At 42.9% G+C, this 26,420-nt stretch overlaps 1 protein-coding gene across 4 annotated transcripts in view; it reads right to left on the bottom strand.

Annotated features, from left to right (window-relative positions):
• The window catches only part of LOC137423584 (ribosomal protein S6 kinase alpha-3), a 350,089-nt gene that overhangs the window by 79,246 nt on the left and 244,423 nt on the right, over positions 1–26,420 (bottom strand). For all 4 annotated transcript variants that reach the window (XM_078774051.1, XM_068110884.2, XM_068110887.2 and 1 more), the window contains 2 exons: positions 22,708–22,787; positions 11,990–12,096 (listed from right to left, as the gene is read on the bottom strand). In XM_078774051.1, coding sequence (XP_078630177.1) covers positions 11,990–12,096; positions 22,708–22,787 — 187 coding nt within the window. The remainder of the gene's footprint in view (positions 1–11,989; positions 12,097–22,707; positions 22,788–26,420) is intronic.

Genomic DNA, 26,420 nt, shown 5'->3' with positions numbered 1-26,420 from the left:
ATATAATAAAGGGAGCGGGAGACAAGAGGGGGGGGGGGGGGGGGGAGAGGGAAGTACAACAACAGCATGGAACAGGGACATCAGAAGATCTGTGGGAGAGGGGTGGGGCAGGGTACATGGGATAAACAAGGAATTTGAAGAATGTGGTTTGGGGTGAATTAACGGGGGTAGAAAATATCAAAGTTTTGGATGGGGAAAGATATGAGATGGTGTGGTCAACAGCTGTTTTGAAGACCTGGGATTGAAGAATGTGTGGGAGTTTGTTCCACAGGTGGGAAAAAATGAGGGATGAAAGGGTGAAGGTGAATAGAGAGTCTTGGTTTTGGCAGTTTCACCAGAAGAGGGATGCTGGCAGACCTAATGCATCCTGCAGGTATATTTGGGGGACAGAGCACAGAGAGAGCTGGGGGAGCTAGGCCAGAGAGCAGTCGGTAGAAGATAGAAAGACTGCCAACCTGCCTGAGGTGAGAGAGTGAAAGGCCCTCAGATTCAGCATAATCATGGGAGATACCAATGATCCCAAAAGCCTTGGCTTCTACAGCATGAAGCACCAGCCCAGAGGGGAGAGCAGTACTACATCAAGCTGTGGATTAAAGCTTTGTAAGTGGTGAGAAGCGCAGTAGTACCAAGGAAGGACTTCGCACGATGGATGACACCAAGTCGGCAACTGGCTTTGGAGGCCAGCTTGGAAATATGACTTTCCCAGGAAAGATCATGGCAGATAGTGAGATGCAAAAGCTTGAGTAACAGAACTTATTTGAGAGGATTATTGAGAAAGCAAGTTGAGAAAAGGTGAGGGTTGACCAGACGGTCTTTTTGGAGAGACAAAGTGAGAGTGTAAGATTTGTCAAGCTTGAAAGACATGTTCCACATGTTTGACCAGTTTGGAATTTTATCTAAGTTTGCAGAGTGAAGATGCTGCTGCCTGCCGATTTGAGGGATGAGAGATGGAGCAGCATAGGGTGGAGCGGCAGAGGGTGGAGCCACCAGCAAAAATATAGAGGATTTTCCAGAGTTGGAGAGATCATTGATGAAGATTAGAAAATGCACAGGGCCCAGAACACTGCCTTGAGGAACTCCAGCCTGGACAGGAAGAGGAGATGAGAGGATTCCATTTAGAGCCACATGTTGACTACAACAGGAGAGGAAGTCCATGAGCCATGAGTGGAGATTTTGATGGATACCACAAGAGGAGACTTTGGTGAGCAGGGCGGGGTGCCAGACTGTATCGAAGGCACGAGATATGTCAAGAGAGACGGCTCTCATTTCCTGTCTGGCGTTGAGGACCTCCATCCATTGTTGAGGCAGCAGAATCAGCATGTCCAGAGTAGAATGGCCTGGTCAGAACCAAAATTGATGATCTGAGATGAAGCCATTGGAGAAGAGGAAGGATTTAATGTCAGCAGCAATGATGGATTCCATGACCTTGCTGATGATTGGGAGCAGGCCAATTGGTCTGTAGTTGCAAGGATCTGTTTTTGCACCTTTTTGTGTAAAGCTGTAATGTTGGCTGATTTCCAAGCAGATGATCTTAAGCAAAAGACGGTGAAAAGAACAGAGACAGGGTGTGATAGAGCGGTAGTGCAGGATTTTAGGACCTGTGGGCTGATGCCATCTGGTTCAGTTGCAGAATCAGAGCCGAGGTTTGACAGAAACTTGTCCACCTTGTCAGGAGAGAAGGACACAGAGTCCAGGAGCAGCTGTGGTATGGACTAGGTAAGGTGGGTACAGAGAGCGATGGGTTTGGGACAAGATTTGGAGGCAAACAGAGTTGATGCATTCGGCTTTTTCACATGCAGTGTCAGCTGTGTAGCCATTTGAGGTAAGGGAGGGGATGTAAGTGGAACAAACACCAGAAACAGATTTGACCAGATGCCACCTGGATTTGGAGGAGAGAGACAGGTTTGAGAGTTCAGTCTTCATAGTTTAGAGATGTTGTTTCCTGCTCTCCTGAGGGTAGACATACACTTGTTCCAAGCTTTTTGAAAGGAACTGAGATTGCCTTCAGTTGGATTTGCCTTCCATGAGGCAAAGGCAAATCGTTTCAGTGTAACTGGCTCACCACAAGATTCAGTGCACCATGGATAGAAGGAAGGGTATGGCACCTGAAGAAAAGATGGGATAAATCTGTGCATGAGAGAGAGCAGTTTACTTTGGAAGAATTCCGAGGATGAGTTGATGTCAGAGACGGTATAAATGGGAGACCAGTCTAAAGGTTTGATGGCTGCTTGAAGACCGTGCCAGTTGGCTTGAGTGAAATGCCAGACTCTTCAGCGCTGAGGAGGCTCTCTGAGGATGACCAGAGAGATGTCCACTTTAACAAGCATATGATCAGATCAACCAATTGGAGCAGAAGAAGAACAGCAGACATTTGCAGGGAAGTCAGTCATAACCAAATCCAGAAGAGATGATGTACCGTTGACTGAGATCCGGTTTGGGAAATTGACAAATTGTGTCAGTCCCAATGAGTCGCAGAAGTCCTTTGCCGATGTGCCATGGCAGGTGCGAGAGGCACCCACACCCAGCTGTCATTATGACAAATTAAATCACCACATACGAGGAACTAAGAGTTGGCATGAGTGGACAGAAGTTGGTCCATGTTGTCAGAGAATGAGATGCAAAAGGAGTCATCACTGTTAGGTGGACGGTACAAAACACATATATAAACAAAAGGTTAAAAGGTTTTGTATGTGTTAATGTACAGAATACTGCCACATCTGCATGCGTACTTCTGCGGACAAACATACATGGGCCAAATGTAAGTGGGTGTGGGGATAGAGTAGCTGGCCACCTGCCCCACGCATATAGATTCCCCCTTCCCCCACCTCCCGTTTATTAATTATTCGCTTGGGTAACATGTCATTCTGTGGGTGAAATCACCACGCTAGGGGACAAAGAGCAGAACTACCCATGGAGGAATGTTTGTCTGGGCAAGGTATGCTTCTGCCATGGGTTACTTCTGCCATGGGGACAAGGCGAGACACAGCAAAGAGAATTGTTGGAGTTGGAGGAGACGAGCGTTGTTGGTGAGAATCCCTTCCCGGGAGACTATCAAATGTTGAAGCCTCAAAGGGCTGTCTAAAACAGTCCCTCAGAGTTCTACTGTTTGCTCTCCAAACAACCTTATGCGATATCTCTCATCCAGCCCGAGGCAACCTGCAAAGGTAGTCCCCATCTTCCAACCAGGATGAGTTTCTTAAATTTATTTATCCTCCCATCTACGCAATGGTTTTCACCTCTGCAACAACAACAACAACAACAACAACAACAACAACAACAACATGCATTTTAAGGCCATTTTCCCTGCTAGAGCGGGGGTAAGCCTTGCGGTCCCCATGACAATCTTCTCCATTTTGCCCTATTTTCTGCATCTCTCCTTGTTAACCCCCTTGCCCGCATTTCTTCTTCCACCATCTTTAGCCAAGTCTTTCTCGGTCTTCCCCGTCTTCTACTTCCCTCTACATTCATTTCCATCACTCTTCTCAACCAGTCACTTTCATCCTTCCTCAACACATGACCAAACCATCTCAACCTGTTCCTCTTCACAGCATCAATCACAGGCTCTATTCCCATCATCTTTCGCAATTCATCATTTGTCTTCCTCTCTCTCAACGATACTCCGCACATCCACCGAACCATTCGCATTTCCACCCTTTCCAGCCTTCGTTGCTGCTCTACATTCATGACCAATGTCTCGCTCCCATAAATCATAACACTTCTCACACATGCAGCATAAACCTTTCCCTTAAGCTTCAACGACACTCCCCTCCTCATCAGCACGCCACTCAGTTCCCGAAACTTCTTCCATGCACATCTCACTCTAGCAACCGTTGCCGAGTCTGATCCACCTTCTCCATTCAGCATGTCTCGGAGGTAGCAAAATGTTTTCACACCTTCCAGCTTCACGCAGTCTCCAAGATCCAACTCAACATTTCCTCCATCTGCAGCTCCCTCTGTGCACACCTCACATTTCAATGTAGCTGCCACACTGGTTTATGACCCTCTCAAACCACTACGTTTTTGATGAACCCACTCAGCGCACTTTGTACATTGAATGGAATTCACTCCAACACCCTTCCTGCACACAGCACATGGCCACTTCCCAGTTCTTTCCACCTCACCACATGCTTTACCACTTGCCATCACCTTCGTCTTTCTTATATTGACCTTCAGACCTTTTGTCTCGATACATTCCTTCCACTTGTTCATCTTTTCCTTCAGTCCATCCATACTTTCCGCAATCAACACCAGATCATCTGCATACAACAACTCCCACGGTAAACCCTCCTTTACGTTCTGAGCCAGCACCTCCATCACAGCTACAAATAGTAGTGGACTTAGTACCGACCCCTGATGCACTCCCACCTTCACCTCAAACTCACCACTGTTCCCGTCCTTGGTCCTTACAGCTGTACGCACTCTTTTGTACATTGCCATCACAACTCTGATCAACCATTCCTCCACTTCTAACTTCCTCAATGCCCATGTCAATACTTTGTGTGGAACCCCATCGAATGCTTTCTCCAGATCAACAAACCCAAGAAACTACTTCTTCCTCAAACATGTACTTCTCCTGCAACTGCCTCACAATAAAGAGCGCGTCTGTTGTTCCTCTTCTTGGCATAAATCCAAACTGCATTTCGTCGATATTCAACTTCTTCCTTATCCTCCTCTCCAACACCCTTTCCAATACCTTCATTCCATGCTCCAATAACTTTATCGCTCGTTACGAGCCACACTCCAGAGGGTCACCTTTCCCCTTGTGTAGAGGGATGAGGGTACTCAGGTCCCAATCCACTGGAATGCGACCTTCTTTCACCACCAGATTACAGATCTCTGCCATTCTCTTCACACCCCAACTTCCTGCTGCCTTCAACATATCTCCCACAACTCCCGTCGGCCATCTTTTCTACTCTTCATTGCTTTTATCGCTTCCTCAACTTGCTTCTCAGTTATCTTCTCTGCCGGTCCTAAAACTGGGTTACTCTCTATGTTGCCATCCCATTCATTCTCTGTATTCAACAGCATTTCCATATATCTTTTCCATCTTCCTTTAATTCCATCTGGGTCCACAACGATTTGTCCCACTTCATCCTTCAAGCAACGCACCCCCATCACATCACACCTCTTTTTCGCTATCTGCTTTGCAATCTTGAATACCGCTCTCTGACGCTCTTCCGAATCCAAGCGTTCTCCAAACATTTTCGTACATGCCTCCTTTGCCATGCGCCTTTGCTACCTCTTTCTTTGCAGCCTTCTTGGCTGCCTTATAACTTTCATGCTCTGCTTTTTCTGCTCCCGTACCCTTCGCCTTCTGCCACTCCTTGAACTTCTTCCTCTTCTCGTCAATCCTCTTTCCAACTTCATCATCCCACCACCATGTTTCCCAGTGCCTCGGTGGTCCTTTTGTCCATCCACATAGCTCACCAACGGCTCCCAACAGACTATCTTTCATTGACATCCAACCACGTTCAAGCTCAACCACATCATCCTCTACCATACTCAGCCTCTCTTTTAATGCCTCCCTTATTGGCACCTCTTTCAACCTCCACACCTTCATTCTCGGTTGGTACTTCACCCGCCGAGCTCTCCTCGCAACTTTCACTCTTCACCCTTGTGTCGCAGACAACCAAGTGGTGCTGTGAAACAGCCTCCACCCCCGGGATCACCTTTGTGTCCCGGAGGTGCCCCCTATCACGCCTACGCACCATCAGGTCGTCAACGGTTGTCGTCGACCCACCTGACATGTATGTAACAATCTTATTATCCCCTTTCTGGAACTGAGTATTACAAATCAACAAATCAGCTCCATCAGCAAACTCCAAAATCATTTCACCTTCTCCATTTCTCACACCATATCCGTACAGCCCATGAACTCCCTCAAAACCGTCCATACTCCTTCCCACATGTCCATTTAGGTCTCCTCCTACCACAACAACTTCCTCATCTTTCACGTTTTCCATCAGCTTCTCTATCGCACACCAGAACTTGTCCTTCTCTTCATCGCTCCGACCAACCTGCGGAGCATATCCCGAGATGACGTTCACCAAGAGCTTTCCAATCATCATTTTCACCATCATCAACCTATCACTCACTCTCGTCACATTCACCACACTGTCTACAAACTCCTCAGAAAACAGGACACAAACACCATTCACACCCTCCGGGCACCCTTGCCACACAAACTTGTATTTCTGTCCCTGCCTACCCTTCACCATTCTCACACCACTTCCCTTCCATCTCATCTCTTGCACACAACATATGTCCACTCTTCTTCTGATCAATACTTCCACCACTTCTCCTGATCTCCCTGTCATTGTCCCTACATTCCATGTCCCAAACCTCAGAAACCGATCTCCACTTTGGGCTGGACCCTGCCCATATGTAGTTGTAATTGTCATGGTTCTCTTTTTGAGGCAATGTTTTTATGGCCGGATGCCCTTCCTGACGCCAACCCTCTTAGTCGCCTCTTCCGACATGCAGGGATACGGTGTACCTATTCTAACCAGGGTACACACCGTACACACCGGTCCAAGTCATTGTAATTCATGTAAAAGTACAAGGATGGCCGAGTCGTCCTCCCAAATACATTACACATACAAGCTCCTCCACAAGCTTGAGATCACCATTGATAACAAAGAAAAGGTTAGTTTACACTGCACGTTAAGCAGCTAAGATGGCCAGGCGTACAGAATGTAAACGCAACACTTTCGAAGGTGAGATCCTCAGTGAGCAGAAGCACTCGGAGCCCTCAAGCACGTCGTGCAAACGAGCCTCAGGAAGCAGGAAAGGAGGCCTCAAGCACGTCATGCAAACGAGCCTCAGGAAGCAGGAAAGGAGGCCTCAAGCATGTCGTGCAAACGAGCTTCAGGAAGCAGGAAAGGAGGCCTCAAGCACGTCGTGCAAATGAGCCTCAGGAAGCAGGAAAGGAGGCCTCACGCACGTCATGCAAACGAGCCTCAGGAAGCAGGAAAGGAGGCCTCAAGCATGTCGTGCAAACGAGCCTCAGGAAGCAGGAAGGGAGGCCTCAAGCACGTCGTGCAAACGAGCCTCAGGAAGCAGGAAAGGAGGCCTCAAGCACGTCGTGCAAACGAGCCTCAGGAAGCAGGAAAGGAGGCCTCAAGCACGTCGTGCAAACGAGCCTCAGGAAGCAGGAAAGGAGGCCTCAAGCACGTCGTGCAAACGAGCCTCAGGAAGCAAGAAAGGAGGCCTCAAGCACATCATGCAAACGAGCCTCAGGAAACAGGAAAGGAGGCCTCAAGCACGTCGTGCAAACGAGCCTCAGGAAGCAGGAATCTCTGCACCTCTGCCAATCCTCAAAAGTGTTTATTCGTGGCCCAAGTAAAATACGTTTTCTATAGTTCAATAAGCGTGTGTTGTGTGGTTTTTTTTTACCGTGAAGAACTGTCGGATTTGTATCCAGTGTCATTTGTGTTGCTTGTATATATATATTTACAAAAGCATGCATCATGATTGTTCATGACAAAGTAATCATTGCCATCATCAAATTGCTTAAAGCTTTATGAGGTTACCATCACGTTCCTCATCGGTGGTGTCAGCTTAAAAAAGGCATTGCCTTTTAGGCATGAAGACCATTTTCCCCACCAACGTCTGTTAATTGGGCCAATCAGAACACTCAGTGATTCTGGGGCCATATGCCTCAGTGTGACCATGGTCCACTCAAGACTCGATCAATTTAAACTACATTTTCACAAACTGCTTAAACATATGAAATGCAGAGTCCATCTGGTGTCTTTTTCTCACCATCCTATAAAAAAAAAAAATTGAGGTGAAGCATCCGACCGCACCCTCTCCTCTCCATTTCTTATCTGCCAAAGAAAATTCTGGGTGGAGAGACACCCCAGAGAAAATACATGCACAAACACAATACTTGTGTGTGCATACATAAACACTCACCAATTCATTCTAATTACAAAACGATGTGGAGTTGAACTGATTTATACTGAAAGATTAAAACATTGCATCATCATTCAAAGTGATGAAAGCTCTTCTATATAATCCTGTCACGTGACAGGCTGGGAGGAGGGAGGGGGTCGCCTTCCACAGCACATTGAAGATCAAACCACACCCCAACTGGGAGGAGTACAACAAAAACACACCCTCCTAAAGACAGAAAATGATGTCCAGGTCATGGGGTTGGCTAAGGAGAAGTCAGCCGAGCAAACAAGGCAGCCAATTAACAGATTACCTAGGAAACAGGACTCCTTCCACAACGCCAATGATGTAAAGATAAACTCTTGAAGGCTTCACAGTGTACAGTCAATAGTTGAATGCATAGGTTGAATTAAGAACAAATATGATTAAATGAGTGCTGATGGGGGAGATGCAATCACAGGAAAGGAGAGAATTACAAATGACGTATGGCTGATAGCAGCAGGAAAATCGACTCAGGCCATATAATAGGACTGCCCAGAAAACACGTGCTGCACCTGAGAATTTAAGAGGAGGGAAGTTTAGCACCCCATCACTGCCAATGTCGTGTGTGGAAGCATCCCCAGGGGTGGTTTGCTTCAACACTGCTGGAGTTTCTCAGCAAACACAAAGGCCTCAGGCCACATGCTTTCTGGCCCAAGCTGTGTGTTCGACCTGTCAAGCATTTTACCAGGTGATCAAACTTGTGATGGCTAAATATCAGGCTCACTAAACTCTGTTCCTGCACAAAACCAATCTCGTTGGTTCAGCCAAGGAATGTGCGTCTGGCACCATGAACAAAGTAATGCTGTGCAGGCCCCGACCATGTGCATCTCTGGACTCGCATGCCCTACACACCACTGTGTTTTCAGGTTCCTGGGATAACTCTGTTTTCTTTGGATTCAATCATTACCTTCCTTATGACCTCACTGAAATGACCAATCAGCATGATCACACCTGGACTACCTAATCTGTTGCTGGTCACATTATTGTCTCCAAACATTTTATTTCACTATATACCCAACTTTGTGGTGTCTTCACTTTCACAACAACTCCTAAATTAAGCTTAGCAAATTATCATGTGTGTTAAACACACACAAATCGCCAATATTTTAAAACTAAACAACACAGCATCACGACATCAGAGCACACGATTTGCTCATTGCACAAATCACTGCAACAGTAAAATCATACAATATGAATATTCCCACTTCCCTAACAATACATGTGTGAAAAAGGGCTATACAAATATTCTGTGCCAGTTTACAACAGGCTTAGGTCTATGTTTTGAAACGGAGAGCAGCCCGTCAGTGATACTACTGGGGTCAGTTCTAAAGTGGGAAGGAATCTTGTATATTCAGTTCCTCGTTACAAAACAATTGTGGTTAGTTAATGGGAGTCAATGGTCACTGCTGCCTTCATGGATGAGAGATATGACGAGCATCAGTGTGCGTAAAAATGCACACTGCAGAAACCAGTGCACTACTCCAAACTCTTCAAAGATTCCCTAACTTAGCTATTTACCACTATTTTGTATACCATGAAGCAAAAGTGGCATAAAGTTTAAATAAATTAATACATAGAGTAGGCATGTGACAGTTTACTCGGTTTGTCAAGGTTCAGTCAGTCATTAAATAGACTAACACAAAACTATCACCCTCATGAAGAACAGTCAACAAGCTGCATTGCAATCTGAAGAATCATCATTGGAAAGGAAGTTAATCTTGCTCTCCCATGACTTGTGAGACAAAGATTTGACCAAACGGTGAAAAACCATTTTAAAAAATATCCTTTAAAACTAAAAGCGCTGGCCCTTTCAATTCAAAACAAAAGCGTTACGACTAGGTCCCCCATCGGTGAAGTGATGCGAGTTGACAAAGTGGAAGACGCAAGGCGGCCATCTTGGATTTTGACGTGGTGACCCAATTTTCAACAGCTTTCTTCCTTATGCGTAGATACACCCACACACCAGATTAGACGTTAGTAGTTCGTTTATTTTTCAAGATATTTCGCTCACAAGGTTCAGACATACATGGCGGCGGCCATCTTGGATTTTGACGTGGCGACCCAATTTTCAATAGGGTTTTTCCTTATGCCTAGATACACCCACACACGATTAGAAGTTGGTACTTCGCTTATTAGTCCAATACCGGTGTACACCGGAGGGGACTATAAGTTTGCACGCTGTCCGTCAGTCCGTCAGTCCGTCAGTCTGTCAGTCCGTCACGCAAAGAACAGTTTTCCGGACTTTTTTTCTAAACGCTTAATGCTAATGATTTCAAACTTGGCACATGGTTTCCTCATGATAAGTTACAGATCAAGTTCAAACTTCACGAAGTTTCGATAATTTTTGACAAAGTTATGGCACTTTGAACTTTGGTAATTCTGATAATTCTGATGATCCTTAACTCAGTGCCATTTTAAGTTTTAATTTCCTTTAAAAACCAATTTCTCTGCAATAATAGGACCGATTGAGATAAAATTTTCACCATATGATGGACTCGGTCTGTAGAATATTTTAATGGTAATTATGGTCACTGCTCACGTGGTTCGGTCGCCATATTGTTTTTCATGAAAACACGAAAACCCCCTTTTCTCTGCAACGGCTGAACAGATCGAGGCCAAACTTTGCAAGCAGAATCGCATACCCATGACGAACAAAAAAAGTCAGCGAGCATGACGGCATGCAACACATGGTTTCAGAGTTATGACGTTTTTAAGCATGAACCTTTAAAACCGAGCTCCTCCCTCATTTTTGATCCAATCGAGGGGAAACTTAACAGATCTGTTCAGCACTAAAATGTCCTTTTGGAATTTGCGATAGGGCACGTGGTTTGGCAGATATCGTTAATTAAACGAAAATGTTTTTTAAAAATGGATATCTCTTGTTTATTCTCGAGTTCTCCTCAAGCCGCACTGCGCGTCCTCAGCCTCGTCTCGCGAACGTCAACAGCGCAACACAGCGCGCGCTTTCCGGAGGGGCAGAGCCAAGCTGAGCAACATATATATACACATCGATCATTGATCGTGAACCAAAAAATATAATAAATTACTGATGGTTTCAGAGTTATGACGTTTTTAAGCATGAACCTTTAAAACCGAGCCCCTCCCTCATTTTTGATCCAATCGAGGGGAAACTTCACAAATCTGTTCAGCATGTCAGTCTACTAAAACGTCCTTTTGGAATTTGCGATAGGGCACGTGGTTTGGCAGATATCGTTAATTAAACGAAAATATTTTTTAAAATGGATATCTCTTGAATCGCTAGTACCTCAGACCGTGAGTTGGTAATAATTTATATAATTCACACAGTGCAATACGTGCAGGCCGCTCCACGGAGCGACCTTGCAGGCTTATCAACGAGGCGAGGCGTGACACACGTGTCTCAGCATACCTCAGATCAAGTTTGAAAACAAGCATCAACCGTGCATAAATTTGCATATTCGATCATTTTTGACAAACTTATGGCACTTTGAACTTTGGTAGGGGACATGTATTGCAGCGCAATACTCAGAATGCTTGTTTTTCAAGATATTCCGCTCACAAGGTTCAGACATACATGGCGTCAGACCTACATGGTGGCAGCCATCTTGGATTTTTACGTGGGTTGCACCCACACACCAAATTTGAATGCGGTCCTTCACGTACGCACGCACGGACGGACGGACACAGACGGAGGGGAAAACCATAGTCCCCCTTTCGCTCCGTGGTGCGACGGGGGACAACTAACCACTGAGAAGTAAATAGGGCAATTCAACATGATAAAAGTTACGCAAAGAAGGATGTCAAAAGCTACCAAAGAACCACGAAAGTACCACTGAACAAAGACCAGCATCAGCCTCAAACATCTTGTTGAAAACTACCATTAACACCAGCAGTATACTGGCCTTGGAAAGTATTAGTTTTGTGTGCACTTGACCCAACTAAACTTGCATCTAGATCTGGGATAACTCGGCTTTACTTCTGTGGCTCAAGCTGCCATTGCATATCCAGTTCAATATGATGTATGTCCAGAGAGAGAGAGAGAGAGAGAGACAGAGACAGAGAGAGAGCTCACTTTTCTGGCTTTAGGTCACGGTAGATTATGCCCAGGCTGTGCAGATGATCCAGCGCCAAAGCAAGTTCAGCCAAGTAAAACTTCACATCTTCCTCTGTGAACATCACCTAGCAGCAGCAGGCAAAGGGTAAATACCATTTAAAGGAACTGCATTGCTGCAGAAGCTTGTGTGCCCAAAAGACGCCACATTGCTGTGAGAATTGTCATTGTAAATAATGTTCAAATAATCGTCATCCAAAGCAGAGTTACCTTTAATGTCTGCAACTTAAAATAAATTTAAATGCTGCACTCTGCACAAAGGTTTTTTTATTTATTCATTCTGAGGTCATAAGTTTTCACCAACAATTTCCAATCCCATAAACTTTTTCGGTATTATGTGAGATCTGAATATGATAGGTAGGTGGTGTTAAGTATATCACAGAATGCATCATAATTTGTAAGTAGCATATATCATAATTTGGATTTTAGGTGGAACAGAATCTCCAAAGACTCAAAGTATCCACCCCCGCTTCGGTGAAGTATTGCGATTTATGAACCAAGTTGTGAAGGTGTGTTCTCAGATTTTGTTCCAAGGGCTCTTTTCAGGATTGTCACCGAGCACCATACAGCCTCCAGCTGTAGTTCATTTGTGGTAATGTTCCCACAGTTGCTTTGTAGGATCATCATGAGGGTTTTCTTTATCATACCCATTGCTCCAATTATCACTGGTACAATTTTGGCGCTCTTCAGCTTTCAGGATCTTTTCACACTTCATTCTTGAGGTCTTGATATTTGGTCATTTGCTTTATTTCTGTGTTATTTAGACCAAAATCACTCGGTACTGAATCCTCAATTTGCAATGCCTTCTTTCCGCTTTTTTCATCTGAGTAGCATGTCCAGTCACGGTGCGTTGTTTTCTATATTCACGCTGGATGGGCTAATCAGGTCATGTGTCAGCATTATGTCGTTGTTTTCAACAATTGCTTTTGGTTCATGTTTCCATGAACTTTGTGGAACCTGGGATACTGAAATTTCTACAGATGTGCCAGTGGATTACTCAACATACTTTGTTGTGCCTTTACGTGCACAGCTGTTTTGGTATGAGTATTTTTTTTTAACCATCCTGATAGGATGTATGTCATGCTGTTTCGACCTTGCAGAACCTGCACTTGTCCGATTGACTAAGTCCCGCCATCTCCTTAAAGCCGTTCGTGTAGTGTCCTTGGTCTTCGTCATTAATAATGATTCAATCTCAAGAAATATGGTCATTTTTGAAATTCGTGTGAAGGAAAGAAAAAATTGTATTTCGAAATAAATTCATTCATGATATTGAAGTACAAAACCTGCATTTTTATTATTTTTAACTGATTTAGTTTTTTGTTTTTTTTGCTATGTACTTTTTCCAACTTAGATCTTCAACTTTAATGGTTTATAAAAATCGACACTCCTCTCTGTCAAACCAGTTATTTGGTACTCATTTTGCTGACCTCGGAAGAATGACAGGTTGAGTCAACCCCGCAGCAATGTTCCAACATCCAGTGGAAAGCCTTCTCAGAAGAGTGGAGGCTGTTATAATAGCAGCAAAGGGGGGGACCAACTCCATATTAATGCCAATTATTTTGGAATAAGATGTTCGACTTGCACAAACAGGTGTGATGTTCGGGTGTCCACATACTTTTGGCCATGTAGTGTATTTATACAGTTCACGTTCACGTACACACACACACACACACACACACACACACACACACACACACACACACACACACACACACACGTACACACACACGTACACACACACGTACACACACACGTACACACACACACACACACACACACACACACACACACACACACACACACACACACACACACACACACACACACACACACACACACACACACCTTCTTGGTAAACATCTTTCAAAACTAAATCCCTCCTTTTCTCTCTCTCTCCAGCTGAACTCGAGTTATGAACCTGATATGGACAGGGCTCCCGAAAATTGGTCCCAAACACGATACACGATGCCTCACGATGAGCAATGAGCTCTCAAAACAATCACATTACTAGCAGATTCCAACGATTATTATTAAATTTTCCCACTTTAACAGCTTTTAAAAGAAGATTATATATCCTTTTACAAATCAATATCCTGTATATTGACCTAGGAAATCATATTTCAGTGGTATTCGTTTGATTTTTTAAGAGTTTAGCACAATCTGCAACACTTTCCCCATTTTACCAACAGCAGTCAGAACCCAAGAGTATACAGAGTTTGAGTTACAGCACAACCGGTGCAGTGCAAAAACAACAAATAAAACAAATGGTTTGATTTAAAAGTAACAGTAACCTCAGCACAAAAAAAAATTGGAATAATAAAATCGCATAATCTTACTCTGCATAAAAATACAAAGCTTAGGGCGAAAAAGATTGGTTTCACGAAACATTTGCAAAACAAAACAAAACAAACAGTATACTTTAATTTTTGAGATGGGAAAGCAAAATAAATAAATTAATAAGTAACCATGTTCATACCTTTCAGCACAGATTTATTTGAGTTTCAGAGCTCTAAAAACAAAATTTGATAATATCCAGACCATCTTGCCCATTTCAAAACCAGCCTTCCAACATGTTGTAAAATTTCTACAATGCAACAGGATGATACTTTCTTTCTGAATGATACTTTCTACAATGCAACAGGCACACCAAAAGCTATAGAGATTAATGCGACAAAGGGAAGACCATTTGTTCTGGCAGTTCCGATTTATTATTTGATATACAGGTACTCCACTATTCGGTTTAGCACAAAAGCAGGTCAGTACTGTTACGGATTGTCACTTCCATTGTTGTGGTTTTCACCCACTTGACATATTTCTGATATTATGTATTATTATTATCTTCAAAAGGTTTAGTATTCACGAACAGTTATCAAAAGTTAAAAAGGTTAAATTTAAATGATACAGGAAACCGAACCGGAAGACGACGAGGGGAAGAAGAAGAGGCGTGGCGAGAAAAGTCGGACAAGACGCGTGACGTCGAGTTCCGTAGCGAGCGTTGTCTGACGAAGGTCGCGAGGGAATTTTGAGTTCCTTGAAAGGACATACTGCGATGGGTATTATTGTTGGGATTGAGAAATCTGCATAGTCAGGTTTAGGCTGAGATTCCGACGAATCCTTGCCTGGTCGCATCGACTCAAGTAAGAGCCGTCGGCCATTTTGAACCTCGTGCTTCGTTCACCGACAAAGGTTTTGCTACGCGTCAGCTCTTCTCAACATCCCATCGTCTGTCGGGGATGTGTGTGCGCGACCGCGTCGTCTCCAATTACGTTGCGGTTTGCTGATTGAGCTGTGAATGTGCTCCTCTGGAGGGCGCCTTTATACAGTTTCGGCTGTGTGACTGCCATTGCCATCTGTACGGGATTCGGGTCTCGACTGGACATCGGTCTAGCGATCGCTGGAGCGAATCAACTTCGCCTTGGAGAAGGTTATAGAGACATTGAGGAGTGTCCTTTTTCACTCACGTGGAGCGCAGTGAGTTATCTGACTTTAGTTGATGGTACCATCCTAAGATATATAGAGTGCACTCTGGATTGCTATTGGTTGTACCGTTATTCTTGTGTGTGATTTTTAATACAACATTTGTTCATTTAAAATCATTGGTGTGGTTTCACTATTGATTTCTAACACAGAATAACATATTTTTCTGCCGTGGCTCCTCTCGGGATTCGGAGGAACACCGTGACCAGGGGGTCGGGGAGGAACACATAACAGTACCTATGGATGAAATCTTTCAAAACGTCAAATTTGCTTCCACAAGGTCTACAAAGTCACCTGGCACAACCCAGGTAATCAGGCCAAAAAAAAAAAGCACAATCCAAGCTCGTCTTCACAGCGAATATGACGGGTACCAGTACCACAAAAAAAACTATAACGGCACTCGGTAGAGCACATACCCTCCGCCTGGGTGAACCGTTTACGTTTTGTATCCCACCGATAGGCCGGATCTGCATCTAGACCTTTATGAAAATCGAATGAGTTTGATCTCGTCACCTAACCAACCCATCTGCAACGTTTTGTCATAACCCGTCCACAACTTTGAAATATCATGCTGTATACCATTTTTGCCCCATCCCTCAATAGTGAAGAATCACTGCAAGAATTAAAAAAAAAAATCTCATATCCAGTTTGGATCTTCACCAAAATAGAGTCGATTCATCCTTGTCGCACACCCAACCTGTCCCCCAAGTTTTGTCCGAATCAGTCTACAACTTTGAGATATCCTGTTCACAGACAGACTGAAAAACAAACAAATAGTTAGACAGACAGATACATGGGTAAAAACATAACATTCGTCCATTCGTGGATGAGGTAAAATGGTGCTGTTTAATATTTATTTAAATACAAGAGCGAGGTGACAGTGTATGAACTGACTATTGCGGCTATAGTTGGACACAATAAGCAAGGGAATGAACAAACACAAAAAAAAAGAGAGGAGTCATGGGTAAGTAAGAGAGTAGGGTTAGGTTGTTGGGAGGGTTAATGGGGGTAGAAAATAGTGCAGGTTGGGATGGCGATAAAATGAGATGGTAGTACACAGATTGCTTGAAGCCTCGTGGGGGGAGGGCGGGCGGGGGGGGGGGGGGGGGGGGGGAAAGAACAACCATTGGAATGTGGTCCCCCAGAGGAAAAGAAAAAACAAAAGTTGAGATGTGCAGTAAGCCTGGAATTTAGGAGTTTAATCCAGGAGGAGGCTACTCCAAATTTTTCTCCAACAGCTCATCTCAGATCACCAATTCAGATGCAAACCAGGTCTCTCTACCTTGGACAAGTTGCTTCTACTCACCCTACAATAGATTTCGGACATGAGATCAGGGCCATCCCTCTGGACATGTCTCGAGCATTCGATACAGTCTGGCAACCCGACTCAATATCCAAGATGTCTGCATATAGCATCCATGGTCAACTCCATTCTTGGGCTATTGACTTCTAGTCTCGTAGCCAATAAATGTCTCTCAATGGAATCCTTTCATCTCCTTTCCCTGTTAAGGCTGGAGTGCCCAAAGGCAGTGTTCTGGGTCCAGTAATATTCCTAGCCTTCATCAACGATCTCTCTAACTGGAAAATCCCATTCAACTATTTGCTGATGACTACACTCCCTGCCATGCCATCCCTGTCCTTCAGATAGGCAGACAGCAGCATATTCCCTGTCTTCAGACCTTGACAAAATCAAAACCTGGTCAAACATTTGGAACACATCTTTCATTCCTGACAAATCTCTCTTTTTGCAAAACGACCATATGGCAAACCTTCCATATACTTTCTTAGCAATCCTCTTGAGGAAGTTCAGTCACTCAAACTCCTGTGTCTCACTATCAGCCATGAGCTTTCTTGGGGAAACCACATTTCAAAAATGGCCTCCAAAGCCAGTCACCAATTGGGCATCTGCCATAATGCAAAGTCGTTCCTTGGCACACCATATCCACCTGCAAGGCCTTCATCGGCAGGTTGATGGAGTACTGCTGCTGTCCCCTCCAGGCTGGCTCCCCTGCCTCACATAATGCTCAGCTTGATGCCGTGGAAACCCAAGACCATCAAGGTTTTTGGAATCTCCCGTGATGAAGCTCTCCCATCACAGACAGGTCAGTAGTCTGTCTTCTACCTCCTATTTTCTGGTTTTGCACCTTCTGCTGTTTCTGTGCTTTGCCCTTCCCCTCCCACCTGTCTCCCAGGTTTCTGCAGAGCACAAGTTATCCACCACCAACCCCCTTATGGTGAAAAGTCCCAAAATCAAGAATCCCTGCTCACCTCCACTCATTGGTTCCTCTTTTTTTCCTCACCTATGGAACCAACGTCCACTTTCTCTTCAATCTCATTGTTCCCTCCAGGTCTTCAAGACACTTGCTCATCACCATCTCAGATCTCCCCATCCCCCCCACCCCCATCCAAAACCATGATCTTTTTCACCCCGTTAACCATCGGGTTGACCAAGCCTATCTCCTTCCAAATAACCAATTTTTCCTTCCTGAGAGTTTCCTTCTGTATCCATCTGGTCCACCCCATGCATCCTTTCCTATGCCTCATTCCTTCCCACATTCCTTATTTGTCAAAGTCTCCCTCTATTTTGTCCTTCAATCTGCTGTTGGTGTCCCCCCCCTCTCTCTCTCTCTCCTGTTCCTTCAATTAATTATTTTACGTCCTGATCCGTTCAGTGTTCTTGCTCTTTCACAAGCCTTAACCCAGTATACTACAAGAAAAAAAACAACTTCACTAAGCCTGCTCCCTCTCTCAGATCATTATTTGCAAACACTACTTAATGCTTTGAAATGCCCGTTCCACTACTTCAGAATTACAGAACTATACAGGTTTACTTTTACTTCCACTATGAAGCATTTGTGTAAAGCTTAATAGTCCGTGGGCCAGAGGGGGCTACCGTGCACCCCCCCCCCACCCCCCCTATGATCCTACTTCTTGGGTGTCATTTTGTTTATTGGTATCTCCCCTAATGGGAAAAAGATGTTAACAAGAAAAAAAACTCATTTGGTCTATGTTTTTTAGCTCCCTATTTCGATCTTTGTCAAAATGACGTTTTTTCACAGATTGCCCTATTTCTTGGGGTCCGTGAATTTTGTACTTGCAACTGAGGCTTCTTCTCCGTAAAGATATGTCCAAATTGGACTAAATTTGGACCATGTTAGCATTAACTTTATCACAATCAACAGACAAAATGTTATGGATATAGTTGTTTGTCTTCATTTATTAATGACGTCACATAATTTGCATATCATGGCACATGCGATTTTCTATACACATCACAACAGAATGAGATAATGATTATTGCACCAGATTAATGTACTGATGAAGAAATATTAAGGTGATTCCCATGATATGGCTGTGTCATGTTTTAAGAGTCATGATGGCATCTGGGCAAAATAGTTAAAATTGTAATTATGTCATGAAATGGAAATTGTCAAGAACCTGAAGCTCAAAACCATGGCAGAAACAAAGAAGAAAGTTAAGATGAAAACATCTCAATGAAAGGTCATTGAGTACAAGTAACAAGGTGACATTGCTTTCCAACTTATGGTCAAAGCACAAGCTTCTGGTGTTCAACTCAATCTAAGGGAAATCATGAAGTATTCTTTGACCCCTGTTCCCGACTCCATTGGTACATCAGACAACTTCTTGGCGAAGACTGATACATCTAAAGGCGTACACTACCTTTTGAAAAAAAAAAAAAACCACCGTTTAGAGGCCATTTTTCCCCGCAAAGCGGGGGTTGGCCTTTTCGGGGACCGTGGTAGTTGTTGTTTTTTGGTCCCCTTTTTGAAGCAATGTTTTACGGCCGGATGCCCTTCCTGACGCCAACCCTTTTTGCCGCCTTTAACGACAAACAGGGAATTACCAGTGAACTGGTCCTCAAATTAGCCGACCTCGGAAGGATGACAGGCTGAGTCAACCCCCCTGGCATTAATTCGGCGATCGACCGAGATTCGAACCCAGGATCCTAGGATCCTAAGCCGGCACCCTAGCCGCTAGCCCAACACCAGGGATTGGTGTTGACTCAGCTTTTGAAACTACCTTTTGAAAGATGTGGACAACTCACAACCTCCTCCAAATGACAAGACATTGGTAGTGGCAGATGGCAATGCTGTATTCTACTACCTCAAAGAGATTCCTACAAACTTCAAAGAGATTGGCATTAAAATCTTCAACACAATGTCATCTAAGTCAGATGTAGTCTTCAGCACTGATATGTACAAGCCCGACTCAGTAAAGTCAAGTGAACGGACACGACGTGGGTGTGCGGAAAAGAAAATGATCAAAGGAGGAAAAACCAAAAGGCCGGCTGATTGGAAGCAGTCCTTGACTAATGATGAGAACAAGAAACAGCTCATTGAACTTCTTCTTGATGTATGGAGTGAGCATTACATGGCAAAGAAGCTGCATGGAAGAAAAGTGATCTTCATTCGTGAAGGAGAAGCCCACCTTCTTACTTCTCAGAATGGGAAACAAACATTGCGGTCTGAGATCCAATCCCTGAAGTCAAACCAGGAAGAAACTGACTCGTGCATGATCCTGTACTGCAAATATGGCAAAGAGCAGGGGTATGATCATGTACAAGTCAAAAGCCCGGACAGTGATATCTTTTTCATATTACTTCATTATGCCTACCATATTCCAGCCATCAGAGTGCTTTTTGACACAGGAAGAGGCAACAAGCAAAGGCTAATAGATGTCACCCATTTTGCAAAGCAGTCCTCCTCTGAATACTGCTCAGCTTTACTTGGACTACATGCTTTCTCAGGCTGTGATTCAACAAGTGCCTTCAAAGGAATTGGCAAAGTCAAGCCAATCAAACTGTTGCAGCAGTCTACCAAATTTGTTAAACCTCTGTCAGACCTTGGGGAATCCTGGACTGTCTCAAGTGAATTAATTTCTAAACTTGAGGAATTCACTTGTGCACTATATAGCAAATCACGGTTCACAGACATTGATGAAGTTCGCTTCATCATGATGAAGGAGAAGTGCAAAGGAGATGCAGTGGAACTCAGTAGTTCTGCTCATGTTGATCTATCCTCATTCCCACCATGTAAGAACAGTCTTGAACAACATATCCGCAGGGTGAATTACCAGGTAGCAATATGGAAGAGGGCTCATGAATTAAACCCTGCCATTCCAGCACCAACAGATGGTCATGGCTGGACAAAGAATGGAGACAGGTTGGAACCACTGTGGACAACTAATGATATCCTACCACCTAGGCTTGTTGATGTTCTTGTATCATGGAAGAGGAACCAAGTGATGACGAGTACTATACAGAAGATGATGATGATGATGATCAGTGCTATGGATCAGATCATAACACAGATAGTGAGGATGAAATTTAAAGAAACTTTAATCATGGTTTTTGTTCTTTCTGTTTATTTCTGTTTCAACTTTCAAAATAGGTAATCAAGTGAACAAACATTTTTTTGCATCCAATTTTAATAGTTGATTTAAGTGACAGTGTGATCCCGCTGTCAGAAACCAGTTGTTATACCTCTTCTTTTGTAGGTGGCAGGTTAGGGTTAGGGTTAGGGTTAACCCTAAATGCATGTAACTCTTACAAGTATGGTTAAAACACACACAAAAATCTGATGTTAGATTTATTTTTGTTTTATGAGAGCGAATTGTTTCAGGACGATAGGAATCAAGTATGACCTCCCAACTTTACTCCTTCTGTTTATGTAACCTAGTCTTTTAACCAGAATAATGCCTGTATAAGTAACAGTATGCGTATTCAATAGAAGCGATGGTTTTTTATTATTTCTGTTGAAGCATCATACATGTAATATTCAAGATTCATTTCCTCTGTTTCTTGTGATAAAAGATTTGTACAACTAAGAATTGTGAACTAAAAACAATTATTCAAAACAAAAGTAGTTAACAGTTTACATTATCAAATTATTGTATTCAAGAATTACGAAGTTTGGGTGTTAAACAGTGTAATTGTTTATTATTCCGTTTAAACTGAACATAAGGAGCCGTGTGTAAGGTTCATCGCACAAAGAGTACCCAAGGGATATTTTGAATACTGTGAATCGCAGTGTGATTAGATTTTGTGACCATTTTACATACAATTGTCTTTTTTCCTGTGTGCTATTTATTACCTCAAATTTAAGACTCGGTTGTACATAAGAAAGACATGACTTAGACATCATGTCACTATTGCACTCAATAGTGTTTATGAAGTGTGGTAAAAAGAAAAAGATGTAGAAATCTATCACACAAAACTATTTGCCATAAAAGCTTTGGTTGCTTCACTCATTGTTGTAATGTATCTAACTGGAATTATGTAACCATAAACGCTTACATTCATCAAGAGGAACACATAATATATGCCAAACTGTTATGTCATCTAACATGTACCATGATATGCAAATTATGTGACGTCATTAATAAATGAAGACAAAAAACTATATCGATAACATTTTGTCTGTTGATTGTGATAAAGTTAATGCTAACATGGTCCAAATTTAGTCCAATTTGGACATATCTTTACGGAGAGAGAGCCTCAGTTGCAAGTACAAAATTCACGGACCCCAAGAAATAGGGCAATCTGTGAAAAAACATCATTTTGACATAGATCGAAATAGGGAGTTAAAAAACATAGACCAAATGAGTTTTTTTTCTTGTTAACATCTTTTTTCCATTAGGGGAGATACCAATAAACAAAATGACATCCGCGAAGTAGGATCATAGGGGGGGTGCACGGTAGGCCCCTCTGGCCCACGGACTATAATTATTGGTACAGCTAACACCTGCCAAGTCAACTTGTGCACTTCCCATTGGCTGAAGTAGATGTTGCAAAATATAAAACGATATGCTGTTAACGTTATAAAGTTTTGCACATTCCAACCATGATAAATTAATGAATGATCATTACCCTTGCATACAATGGAAAGCAAATATCGATGTTGCATTTCTATAAGAACGTTGAACCAAGAGCTCATGGTTGTGTACTTGTTGTCCACTTAGACCTCATCTTCACAAAAAAGCTTGAAAATTTGTCAGAGTAACTATACTCTAGTCAAGACCTGTTAAACGTCCTGACAGGAGGCGGTTGGGAGTAACAGATTTTTGAGCGATGTAACAACTTTTCAGTCATATCATGGACCAACAAACACACAAAAACAAAGGACTTTTTGAGAGACAAATCTTAAAAGTTCACCACAGCACTGCCAGGTAAGCATTCTTACCTCCTTGGACAGACGTGTAAACAGGTCTCCCCCACGCAAGAAATCCAGGATCAGATAAAGCTTTCCTTCTGTCTGGAAAGCTGAAAAGAAAAAGAAAATAACTATAAAAATTGAGCATTTCAATTAATGTCTCTCAATCCCGTATCAATTATTTATTGGTCTCCAAAATAACTTGTTTATTTGTTGACAGCATTGTGAAGCAGAAGACAGATTTTTTAAATTGCAATTGCCTTCACTTTGTTTTACCTCACGTGGAGAAAGGCAGATGCATATTTGTAATTAGGACAGTTAAACTGATGCAAGGCAAATACAAATAAGAAAATAGTTAAAAATTAACCATAATCATCATACTTCATATGCTGAGCTACAAATTTAACATTCAGCAAAAAAAAAAAAAGAGGATATGTATATATATATATATATATATATATATATATATATATATATATATATATATATATATATATATATATATATATATATATATATATATATATATATATATATATATATATATATATATATATATATATAATAGGGTGGTCCTCAAATGTACACCAAAAAATAAAATTGGACTTTTTTCAGGTGCTTGTTGCTAACATTGTTCCTTATTGTGAAAAAATGAAATGTGCCAAAGATGGTTTCTACACGACTTTATTTACTACTGTCACACATGGGTTGAAAATTACAATGTTTCAGTATCGACACACAAAATTGTTTTTAATAAACTAACACTCAGATGTAATCCCAAATCAGTAAGAATGTATGACAATAATCATAAACACACAGAGTAAGAGTCCTCCAGACCATTGATTCCTCATTAATAAGTTATGTGGTAAATTATTTCCTCCTTATCTTCTTTGCGTCGGGGAACTGATGGCGGTGCCACTCAACAACTTGCAACAGGTACTGGCGCTGCTGTTCATCCTTTGTCAAGACTTGATTGTAGTCCTGTATTAATGCTACACCACGTTCTGCAAAGTCGTTGACAGTGGCAATACCGCGCAAGACTTGCTGTGATGACTGAAATGATGGGTCATCGGCCCACTCACCAGGGTCCTTTTCTAGGAAGTCAGTGTTGACTTTGAATGCAGTAAAAATTCGCAGTGAGGCAGAAGTAACAAAATCTGCAACAGTCTTGGCAGCGATGGCTTCTTTTGCTGTAAGATCCACATGTACCCGTGGTTGAGGATTCTCTTGGCATTCTTCTTTAAGAGCAGCTACTATCATTCGCTTGACATTAAGCTCAACACTATCGTCAAACAGAGCAAGTCCTGTCAGTTCTTCGCTGAGGTACCACAAGTGATTGGAAAGCTTTTTGCTGGTGGCTTCGGCAATCACTGAATCAGGATAGAAAATGAGTGCTTTTAAGAGAGCTAGGTCTCCAGCGGGAGCACCAATGGCAGATGGAGCGCTGAACCAGGCTTTGGTATACACTGCTCCAACAAATGCTGTAAAACGTTTTATGCCAGTGAGTTCCTTTGGGGTCAGTCGAAACTGATCACGGAGCAAGTAGATCATGATTCCATAAATCACACGGGCCATCCATCTTGCCCGATGCATGGCTCCTGGCTGCATGAACCTGAATCCTCTCGGAGGACGATCACCAAACAGAATAATAGTCAACTCAAGAAGTTCACGATAGTCATCTCGTAGTTGGCCAGATTCCAGTTTCTGGATGCAGAATGAAACGACATCTTCTTTGCAACTTAAAAATACACCGGAAACTACAGACTCCAGGTCATCAGGCATCATTGGCTTAAACTTGCTTTGGTCAATGGAATTCCAGTGTGACTGGAAACGCTTGAAGACGGCTATCTCAGGTCCTTTTGATGGACCAGGAAATGGTTTGAATGCTGCCATTGCTGCCTCTACCACTAGTTCCAGAATGTGATGCGGCATGCAAAATGTAATAGTGGTCGTCCAAGCTTTTGCTGCAAAATAGTGCACGCACCAAGTGCTGAACCAGTGTTGCTGGCTGTCGTGTCAAAGCTCATACCTGCCACCATGTCTTGCAAATGCCATTCTTTGAGGCATTGCATAACAGCGGCAGCTGTTGCTAGTCCAGTTCCTGCTATCAGCTTTGGCACACCCAGAAGCTTTCCAGTTCCTTGTGGGTCACTGACAATGACAGGAAGGCGATCAACTTTTTTAGTCCCATCGTCTGGAAGGAGCTTGCCATCCCAATGAACCACCAGACTTGTGTTTGGAGCATAGGATGCCTGGATGTCACCTGCAAGTGTCTTCCATTGGATCCGCCTTGATTTCCTGATCGATGTGCGGTTGATGGCCAACTCTGAAGGGTCGTGTCCCAGAGCAGAGGCTGCTGCTGACAAGATGTGAACAGCTGATCGATCGCTAACCTTGGTGCGGTCGAGAGCTGCTGTTAGGTCCGGTGTAACAATGCTACTTGCACGCTTTCGGCTCTGCCTCTTTGAATCAGATAGAACAGCAGAGTCGTCATGATCACTGGCTTCAGCACTGCTGTCTGTTGATGATGCTAGCTCAAGAGTCTCCTCTCGGGCTGCTTGCTTCTCTTTTTCATGCTGCTCTCTTTCAGTTAACACCATGTCGCATTGATGTGTCCGCTCCTTTTTTCCTGCTAGCACCTTGTCAACACCAACCATAAAGCCCCACCGACCTGGCTCCCGTTGTGACTTAAAGAATTCACGGTCCTCTGGTATTTTGATCAGATCAAGGACATCAACATGAGCAATGTCAAATAAGTCACGTAGACCGGTTTGAAACTGCTCTTCTTTCTTTATCTGAGGGACAGATCGCCGGCTCTTTCCTTTCAGGATGGATCTGTATTGTTCTACTTTTCTCTCTAGTTTTGCAATGATATTCCGCTCATCTGCAGTGGGGATCCGTGCTTTCTCCCAGATGCATAATGTCTCACGAACAACAGTTGTTGCGGCACTGCTTATGTCCAATTTCTCAGCATGATGTAGCTTAAAGTATCGCAGCAGAATCTCTTGCCAAGATGGGAGCCGAGTTTCTGGTAGTTTTTCAATATGGCAGCCTATCAGCCACACATGGTTCTTTTTTCTGGTTGCTCTTCTTGAAGTACTTGCACTCGCCATCATAACTGAAACAAACCGAAATAATTTCTGTATAGTGCTAATTAGCAGATTAGCAGGGGCCATGTGACAGTGGTAAAAGTTTTCAAAATGAAATGAAATTTTACACAATTTGTTCTCTCTACAGGTGTAATAAAAAAATGGAAAAGCACTTTAGAAAAGTTAATGTTTACATTTGAGGACCACCCTAATTATATATATATATATATATATATATATATATATATATATATATATATATATATATATATATATATATATATATATATATATATATATACATACATACACACAGTGCATTCAGAAAGTATTCAGACCCCTTCACTTTTTTCACATTTTGTTATGTTGCAGCCTTATGCTGAAATCGATTAAATCCATTTTTTCCCTCATCAATCTACACTCAATACCCCATAATGACAAAGAGAAACAGGATTTTAGAAAGATTTGCAATTTAATTAAAAATAAAAAACTGAAATATCACATTGACATAAGTATTCAGACCCTTGGCTATGACACTTGAAATTTAGCTCAGGTGCCTCCCATTTCTCTTGATCATCTTTGAGATGTTTCTACACCTTGATTGGAGTCCACCTGTGGTAAATTCAATTGATTGGACATGATTTGGAAAGGCAC

The sequence above is a fragment of the Myxine glutinosa genome, chromosome 3 (assembly GCF_964187855.1).
Source record: "Myxine glutinosa chromosome 3, kmMyxGlut1.1, whole genome shotgun sequence".
NCBI lineage: Eukaryota > Metazoa > Chordata > Myxini > Myxiniformes > Myxinidae > Myxine > Myxine glutinosa.
This window is presented reverse-complemented; position numbering and strand designations above follow the sequence as displayed.